Source organism: Monopterus albus, unplaced genomic scaffold (assembly GCF_001952655.1).
Source record: "Monopterus albus unplaced genomic scaffold, M_albus_1.0 scaffold363.1, whole genome shotgun sequence".
Classification (NCBI taxonomy): Eukaryota; Metazoa; Chordata; class Actinopteri; order Synbranchiformes; family Synbranchidae; genus Monopterus; species Monopterus albus.
Window position 1 is genome coordinate 117,147 of NW_018128243.1, and position 8,989 is coordinate 126,135.

General features: G+C 41.7%; 2 protein-coding genes across 3 annotated transcripts in view; one reads left to right on the forward strand and one right to left on the reverse strand.

The window, feature by feature from the left end:
- LOC109951090 (insulin-like growth factor-binding protein complex acid labile subunit) overlaps positions 1 to 3,573 on the reverse strand; it is a 4,670-nt gene extending 1,097 nt beyond the window's left edge. The window contains exons 1-6 of the mRNA XM_020585374.1: positions 3,540 to 3,573; positions 2,152 to 2,211; positions 1,844 to 2,076; positions 938 to 1,083; positions 390 to 558; positions 132 to 294 (exon numbers count right to left, since the gene is read on the reverse strand). Coding sequence (XP_020441030.1) covers positions 132 to 294; positions 390 to 558; positions 938 to 1,083; positions 1,844 to 2,076; positions 2,152 to 2,211; positions 3,540 to 3,573 — 805 coding nt within the window. The remainder of the gene's footprint in view (positions 1 to 131; positions 295 to 389; positions 559 to 937; positions 1,084 to 1,843; positions 2,077 to 2,151; positions 2,212 to 3,539) is intronic.
- A 1,275-nt stretch (positions 3,574 to 4,848) lies between these two features.
- Positions 4,849 to 8,643, forward strand: pex12 (peroxisomal biogenesis factor 12). Of its 2 annotated transcripts, none has more exons than XM_020585387.1 (4): positions 4,849 to 5,098; positions 5,643 to 5,770; positions 6,333 to 6,868; positions 8,028 to 8,643. In XM_020585387.1, exons 2-4 carry the CDS (start codon positions 5,648 to 5,650, stop codon positions 8,449 to 8,451), a joined length of 1,083 nt encoding a protein of 360 aa, XP_020441043.1. In that variant the 5' UTR covers positions 4,849 to 5,098; positions 5,643 to 5,647; the 3' UTR covers positions 8,452 to 8,643. The 2 variants fall into 2 exon arrangements, with proteins under 2 accessions (XP_020441043.1, XP_020441044.1); XM_020585388.1 differs by having other exon boundaries at positions 5,646 to 5,770.
- Positions 8,644 to 8,989: the final 346 nt, after the last annotated feature.

Consider the following 8,989-nt stretch of genomic DNA (forward strand, 5'->3'; position numbering starts at 1 on the left):
ACTATTATGGTGGCTCTCTTGTAGAGTGAAAAATGACATTCATATTGTGAGCAAGACTGGTGCCTCTGCACTTGATGAACAACACGTTTAAAACAAGATCAATACATAATAGCAGTAGTGATTTTAGACACCTGATAGCTGGATGTGTGTAGCTGTTGTATGTAGGCTGATGAAGGTTTTAAACTTGAGGTGATGGAGATTGTTTCCATCCAGAGCGAGAACTGCTAGGCTGTAGAGAGGAGCCAGAACGTTACTGTCTATCTGAGAGATGTTGTTGTGACTCAGCTGCAGCACCTAAACAGACAGACAGACAGGTAATCAGACAGATGGCCATACAGACAACCTGATATACATACTGTACATAATCATGTCAATTGTTAGTTATGTACTTCTAGTGCTGGTAGCATATCCAGGCTCCCCTGCTGCACAGCAGTCAGTTGGTTGTTATGCAGGTAGAGCTGTCTGAGCCTGGAGAGGCCTCTGAACACACCAGGGCCAACTGACACCAACCGGTTATAACTGAGCTCCAGCTTCTCCAGGTTGTCCAGATACTCCAAGCTGACAGAAGGAGGGGGAGACGATTATGGGATGAGAGCTGCTCCTACACACATCTAGCAGATACTGAGCTACATCAGCATTCATTTGGAGTTAAAGACAAGAAAAATTACACCTGAAAAGATACAAACACTGCTCAGAGGGTAACCAAAGAGGTTGGAGGAGGTTAGGGAGGACATACAAAGTATTAGAGAACATTTCATAAAAGGCACTGGTATGATTTTCATTATTTTACTATAACTTTCTTTTTATACACCCTGATCATTTTTGTTACTTCTGTTGATGAAGGAACATTTGTTACCTGAACGTGCTTCAAATTTTTAGTTTTAGTCTTTTTACCATTTCTAAATAAGGGGACGCAAACTTTTGCAGTCAACTGTACCTGTTTGCAGGTATATAATGTAAGTTGTTGTGCTCCAGGCGAAGCTCTCTGAGAGCCGACAGACTGACTGAGAAGTCGACAGGGAGGGAAGTTAACAGGTTCCAACTGAGATCCAGCTTCTCCAGGAAGGACAAAGAGAAAAAAGCCTGCGGAGGGAGAAAAACAACCGATTTTAAATCTTCAGTGCTTTAATGTTCCATCCCTTGGTCCACCATCCTCATTCTTCCTTAGTCTGTTCCCCTATACCCTTCACTCCTTCCATTTAACTACCTGCGGTGCTGTCAGATCAACTGGCATTACAACAGCTTTGACAAATCTTTAACCTTTCACTTCATCTACTTTTCTACTATGACATATTGTATCAGCTGACAATTGTTTTCAGCACACAGTGCTCTCCACTGACATTTCCAGTGCTTTCATTTACAAGCTATATGCTTTCTAATCCTCCAGATATGCACAAAGTACACAAACAAGCATATAAACAATGACTGGCATCGCAGCTGTTGAGTATCATTGCCCTTATTCTTCAGTTGATACTTCAGCTGGTTTTCATTTTTACTTTAAATATGAGATCAGCTGCTTTCAGTAACAGTTCAACTTTATGTACCTGAAACTTCAGCTCATTCCAGTGATTAATCTTCAACTGACATATGAACTTCACCTCAGTTCCTTTTAGTACAAACACCTTCTCTAGGCTTGAACTTAAGTTCTTAAGTGTTAACTTTGATTGCGACTATCCTACAACATCACACAAGAATGGAATTCACATTTAAAAATATTTTAACCTGTTTGCATCGCTAAAATAAATTCAAATCTTTCCAGTGCGATTTTACAAAGAACAAAAACATAAATGTTCCTAAGAAATGTTTTAATACTGTTTTAGTTCTGCCATCCCCTCGTTTGTACCTGTGGTTGTACTTCTTGTATCTGGCTGCTGGTGAGCACCAGTACCTGCAGGGACCACAGTCCACTGAAGGCTTGGGTGCCAATCACTCTTAGATTGTTCTCCCCCAGCTCCAGCAGCCATATGCCATGCGGGAGGCCCCTGGGAACATGCTCAAAGCCTCGAGCATGACAGTCTACCAGATCAGCATGCTGGTAACAAGTGCACTGGTGCGGACACAAACGTGAGCACTCAACTGGCAGAAGAAGGAATGGTGGTGAGTAAAAGGCAAAAAGAAGGAGGAGAAGGGCCCGTAAATGGAGAGACATACTTTCCTGGACAGCAGGAGGAGTGAGAACAGCTTGTTCAAAAGAAGTTAAAGTGTGAAAAGCTGAATCAAGCTTGGTAGTTTAATTCTGTTGTTGCCTTCACCAAGCCTCACAGTCGGTGTTGATGAAACTGGGGGGGAAAGCAAGCAGAGTTTTAAGTTACATTAAGTCAGTCTCAGGGTTTAGAGCAGTAATACTCAAACGGGGGTACAAGTACCCCTTGGTGTACTGTAGGGGATATGTGAGATTATTTAAAAAAAAATATCAGTCATGTATAGTTCCTAAAATAATTATACTATAAGTTTGTTAAAAACTCTAAATGTAAGTTCAATAAACCACATTTTATATTCAGCATCCTATTTTCAATGTAATCACTGACTGCTGTAAACTGTGAAAGCAACAAACGCAATCATGATTACTGTGAGCAGGAAGCCCGTTTCTGTACTGAATGACAGAGACAGAATGAATAAGATCCTCAGTGAAGCACAACCCCATGTTTCTCACTAAGTTGTAAGTGTAACTTATCAAACCACTCACCAACAATGACATCTTAGTGTTTTAGGGAAAACCATTCAACCACAATGCATTACAGGGAGCAGCACTGAATGTATGTTTCACTTGATTTATTATAAACCAGTTTGTCCTGTAAAGCCATAATCTTCTCATGTAGTGTACAACACATTGTGCATGTAGACAACATGGAGGCTAACCATTTCTTGAAATACATGTTTTCACCTTTTCACCCAGAATAGCCCAAGTTGTCGGCCTGGTGAACTAAGGTGGCAGCTGAACACAGAGGGATCAAAGGAACAGCCTGTGGTCCAACCCAGGATTCAGAACTGTGTGTGTATAGGACACATGTTATAGAATAAGACAGGGCAATGTGTAAAGGGAACTGCACTCATATCAGATACAATGAAGTGTCAGCCATATTTTCATCATTACATAACTGACCTAGTTAACATCAATCTGTACAACTGTTACACTTGCTTTAAACACAGTATTTTAAAAATCCACTCTATCCTCCATTTATCATGCAAATGTAATTACATAATCAGATTCATTAAGAGCAGACAAGCAGAAAGAATTAAATTCACTAGACTGTTAGTTTTTTCATCATAACATTTGTTCAGTATAAATACTAACAAACACTGTTTATAATATATTGTCAAAAAAACGAAGTACAGTTCTTGTGTTATTGGTTGACAATACACTTTTCACTCATAAAACTAGAGGAAAATAAAGGTCTGTGAAAACTATTAAGTGTATTTTTAAGTCTAAATCTGTAAATCTGACCGTGACACCGGAAAAGAGTTAAATCAGGATCCAAATGACACCAAAAATCATTTGCTTTGATAGTGTCATTCTCTGTACCAAACATTGGACTCACTTCTCTCATTGATGAAGAATCCAGACATCTCCATCCTGGACCATCAGCTTCTCCATGTCCTCTGGCTTTGCTGGATGACAGCGCTTGACAGAGACAGACAGGGAGAGAAAGAAATACCAGAGCGATGCTGATGCTGATGGAGACTCTCAGTGTAGTCAGCTGTAATCCTCTAATCCTCTCTGATCATCAAATGTTCCCTCTCATCCACTAAACTTTGGCAGATGTCTGTTGTTTTCATCATGTTTCAGTCTCTATGTCCCTCATTTCCTGGTAATACTGACTGCTGAATATTATATGAAGGCCAGTAACAGCTTGTGAGGAGTTTGTGAGAATGGGAGCCAGATAGACCAACAGATAGAAACAGAGCTACAACCTATTTTACTAACAAATTCATATGCTGTATCAATATACTGTCTGATTGTGGAAACAGTACTGTCTCATATAAGGCTGAATTTACAACACAGCAAAGCGGACACTTGACTTTGGGGCCCAGAATTCCAGAGTCCTGAAAACTAGTCTTACTGTATATCATCAATATATACATGAAACAACAATTTAGAAAATTATTTAACAAATCTTTACCTCATCACTATGAACTGTTTATAATTTGACATCATTTTTAGAAGTGTTTGATTATCATAATGACAGCTTTTTTCCAGTGGAAGTTTGATTTCAAGCCATTTTTATTTGATAATGTCAAATATGTTTCATTTTCCATGACCGTGGTTTTGTTATTCCCCCTCACCTTTCAGCCAGTCACATGGCCCCTGCCTCTTACTTCAATAACTACACACAAAGGTGGCCAGTTATTGTAGCACCTGTCAGGAACAGCAACATCACTGTCAAGAGTAATTGGGAATCAGCCAGCAATGGCTGTGGTTGTAAATACAGTGCATATAATTTGCACATGTGCCTAATGTGTAACAATAATGTGTTAAATCAAATGATCACACAGCAGATTTGAGGCACAGTAATTCAGCAGGCAAGGCCCTCCACTTAAACTGAAGAATGTGGAGCCACATCAGACTAAAAACTGTCACTTATCTGTGGAAAGACACACAAACCCAGCAGTAGCTGCTGGAAACATTAAGAAAACTTAAATTATGTTAATTCAAACAGTGGGCAAACTTAATGTCCCGTTGAAATCAATGTTAGTCGAACATATCTGGGTTTTAGACTGCTGCAAAAAGGCATGGAACGTCAGGTATTGTAGCGTGAATTTTTCATTATTTTCTGACATTTTCACGTTTTATAAGATATTTAATCCGCAGAAAAATCTATTTTCACGTTCAAAAAGCCCGACCGGAACTACGTCATATGCGTCATGACGTTACTGAAATAAATAAACTTTCTGAGTGCGTAAGCGGTGCACTGTGCATAGCGAGCAGTCAATAATAGAAAAATGTGGGGGTAAACTAGTGTTTGGAGTTTTGCTGTAAAGTTTCGCGTAATATGGGGTGTTTTAAAGGACCATGCTGTGTTAACGGAGCCCGAGGAAACATTAGGAGATGTCAGTGACATTGTCGTGCTAAGTTACAGCTAACAGCTAGCAGAGGAAGGTACGTTGTCACCAGTTTGACCACATGGCTGCACAAACAACCCGGGCTGCATTTTTGTGCTGTAGTCAGTTTCACGTTGAATATTCAAACACTCGGCAGGATTAATCCTCTATAAGTTTCTAGTGACATCATCGCTCCCCATCAGATTTGCTGTACATTACAGACTAAATTTTGACACGGATGCTATTTTTACCTTACCATCAGGGGTTTGAACGTCAGTATTTGACAACCTTGAGACAGTACACAGGCAAAAGGATGAGCTGAAGTTAGCGGGCCTTTCTAAAGGCCAACGGGGCTGATCGCATTTTTCCCATTTAAAAAATAGATTGACCACATTACAACGAACGAACAAACAAGCAAATCGATTTCTAAAGTTGCAATTCTGCTTTCATAAGTAAAAAAGATGTAAGACTGACCTGACATAAGTCAATGTGTAGGACATCAACCAACTTCAAAGTGTTTTTATGAGGTCTCTACTGCTATGGTTTAGCCATTCCTCCAGGTTAATGCACTTGTTCGTCTCTTTTGTGATGTGCTTGTGCAGCAGCCATGGCTGAGGCTGGAGCTCATCTGACCTCCACGGCTGTGAATGAGCAGCCGTCAATCTTTGAGGTTCTGGCACAGGAGTCTCTGATGGACGCGGTCAAACCTGCTCTGAGACATGCTGTCAAGGTGAGGCTCCCATCTAACTGTTCACAAAATCCTACCCAATCATAACTTAGCAATTGTAACCAGGCACATAAGGCACTAGGTCTGTCATATGTATGTAAGAGACCTGGATACTGGATTACAAGATGATGCCCATTCTTCCCAGTTGCTGGCCTGGGCGTATGCAAAAATAAATAAATAAATAAATTCCAGGTTTGCTTCCGATGTGACAAAGCTCTGTAAAAATATTCTCTAAGTAAAGACAGTATGTTTCACACTGTACATGATTTTCTAGAATCATACCTGCCAATACGGTGATAATTTCTATTTTGCCAAATAATACAGATAATATATTGTATTAAATAGCTTCAAAGTCTTCACTACATAATTGGACTGGACATAAGTATGTAAACTGAAACTTGATTGGTTGCTGGTGTCATACAACCACAAAGCAGTAATTCTAGTTGAAATTTAAAAGACAAAGCAAATGTAAATCTAGTCAGTGGCTGCATTTGTTTGACAGTTTGAGATGCAAGCAAACTTCAGCTGGACTCTAACAAGCCTAGTGCTGTTGTTACTCTCTCAGGTTCTGGCAGAGTCCAACCCGTCCCGCTTTGGCTTCCTGTGGCAACGCTTTGATGAGCTCTACTTGGTGCTGGACCTCCTCCTCCAGAACCACTTCCTGTCTCAGTGCAGCGCCTCCTTCTCTGAGAACTTCTACGGCCTGAAAAGAGTTTCAGGAGGGCAGGGATTTCCTGTTCACCTGGGGCTGCGTGGGAAACCATACTGGCGTTCTCTTCTTCTTCTCTGCCTGGTGCCATACCTGCGAGCCAAGCTGGAGGTGATGCTGGCACGGCAGAGGGATGAGGTGGACTTTTCCATCCAGCTAGCGCAGACCAGGAGACAGAGGCTGTACCGGGTGGCCATGGCAGCATACCCATACGTCAGCACAGCCTGGCAGGCCTGGATATTCTGCCAGCAGCTGCTTTTTATCTTTGGAGTGACCAGGACCCATAGTCCATTGCTGTGGCTGGCCAGAGTGAAACTGGCTCGACTTAACACCCAAGACATCAGAGACATGGAGCTAAAGACCAGCAACACTGGCAGCCCAGCTGGTGGGAGGTAACATCTCACTTTAAATTGTTTTATCCTGAAGTGCAAACAGCATAGCTAAGAGGACTTAAAGTGTTTTATTGTCAGTAAATGGATGTTTACACCCAGTGTTAATCATCAGAACACATTATGTGTATCTTTGGGATCTAATAAACATGTTGAATGTGCATCCTTCCTCATAAGACATTTGCAAAGCTGATTTTCCTTAAAAGCTTGAAACTAGCATTGTTTACATCCATGCTTACTAGCCTGCATTCTTCTTCTTTGCCATTGTTGATGCACTGCACACATTTGCACCATCTGTAGATGTGAAACAACAGTTGTTCCATTGTGCTGCTAGTGGTCAACAACTCCACAGAGTAACTGTGAATCAGTTTATAACTGTGCACAAAGATCTCCTATAGAGTTTTAGACCTCTAGTAATCCATGAGCTGGGTTTTTTTTTATCAGCATGTCCATGCTTTATTTTGTGAGGAGTGCATGTGAGTGCTACACACATCCCCTGTCAGTGGTTTTAAGCTGCCCCACTCACCAGCAGGTGGTGGTACAGGCCAAAATGTGTCACAGTGCACCAGCAAAGACAGGAAAGAGGAAGGCTACAAGCTAGTAAAGGTGGATGTACCAATACAAATTCAAATTTTTAAGAAACATTGGGTGCCGTGTTTTTAGAGGAAGGAAATGCATTTGGTGCCAACCCACCAAAAACAGTAGAAAAATTCAGGTTAAGAATACAAATGGGTTCTTTAAGGGTAAATCCCAATTCCCTTGCATCTTTTCCTTGCACCTTAGTCCCACCCATGTAAGATGCAAGGAAAGAGAAATCATAAGCAGAGAGGACTTGAGGAAACATGTTGCTAACAATGTAATGGTATTTCCTCAAATCCTTCATCTGAAGTGTCCAATCACCAGCTGATTTCAGTTAAAGGAGCATGTCGTTCCATAACAGACTTTTGCAAAGGATGGTCCCATGTGTCCTCACTCATGGCTCCTCCAACCTCCTTGCTCCTCAGAGCAGGAATAAGAGCTTTGGGATGTCCTTTAAGATGATGGACTGAAACAACTTCTTGGTTGAGTGAGGAATGATCAGTTAAGGGAATTGGGATTTACCCCTTATGCCAGACAAGTTCTTAAATCCACTACCCACAATGCATTGTTCCTCTGTTTGCAGCTTGGTGCAGAGAGTGTGGTGGCTGACGACACAAGCAGCAAGGGGCGTGGCTGTTTCCCTCTCCACCTCTCTCTCTCTGGGTGTCTTCTTCCTGCAGTTCCTGGAGTGGTGGTACTCCTCTGACAACCAGAGTACTGTGAAAGCCCTCACCTCCCTGCCTGTTCCTCCGCCCCCCCTCCACCTGCAAGAGTCGCCGCCATCTATCTCAGCCAATCACAGCGACGAAACCCAGCCAGGCTCTGACAGCAGGAACTGCCCTCTGTGCCAGAAGCGCCGTACAAATGCTACTGTGCTGTCCACCTCTGGCTTTGTCTTCTGTTACCGCTGCATCTACACGTATGTGAAAGTCAAACGCCGTTGCCCGGTTACCGGATATCCCACTGAACTGCAGCACCTCATCAAGATCTACTCACCGGAGGGCTAGACCACGGCTGCTTGTTTCGCTCTTCAGCTCCAGGGCTCGCTCTGGTTGAAACACTGTATATATTTTTGAGACAAGCACATTGTGTTTCTTTTGTATAAAATGGACTTTCCAATGTACTTTTAATTTTGTGGTAAATTTTGTAGTGATATTAATCTATTAAACATGAAGCTTAAATTCTATTTCAGATTGAATATTTATAAATTGAGTAATAAAATGTCCTTGGTTAATAAGAGCATTGACTTTTTGACCAGGTACTCTATCCCCAAAACCTACTGCATGTATGGTGAGATACTGACAAGGCCAACATTTAACAGGTAAGCTGTTCAGTGGCAGGTTGGTCAGTGGGTGGCCTGCTTTAATTCAAAACCATCGACTCTATCCTCTGGTGGCTGGTTGCAGTATAGGTCATAAATACTGCATCCTCCATGTTAGTAGATGGGACATGAGCCAAAATAGAAATTCAAAGCACAAATCATAAAATTTTTTCCCAAAGGTGATTCCTGCCACTTTTGGTAGATGTTATCACACCGATGTGTGA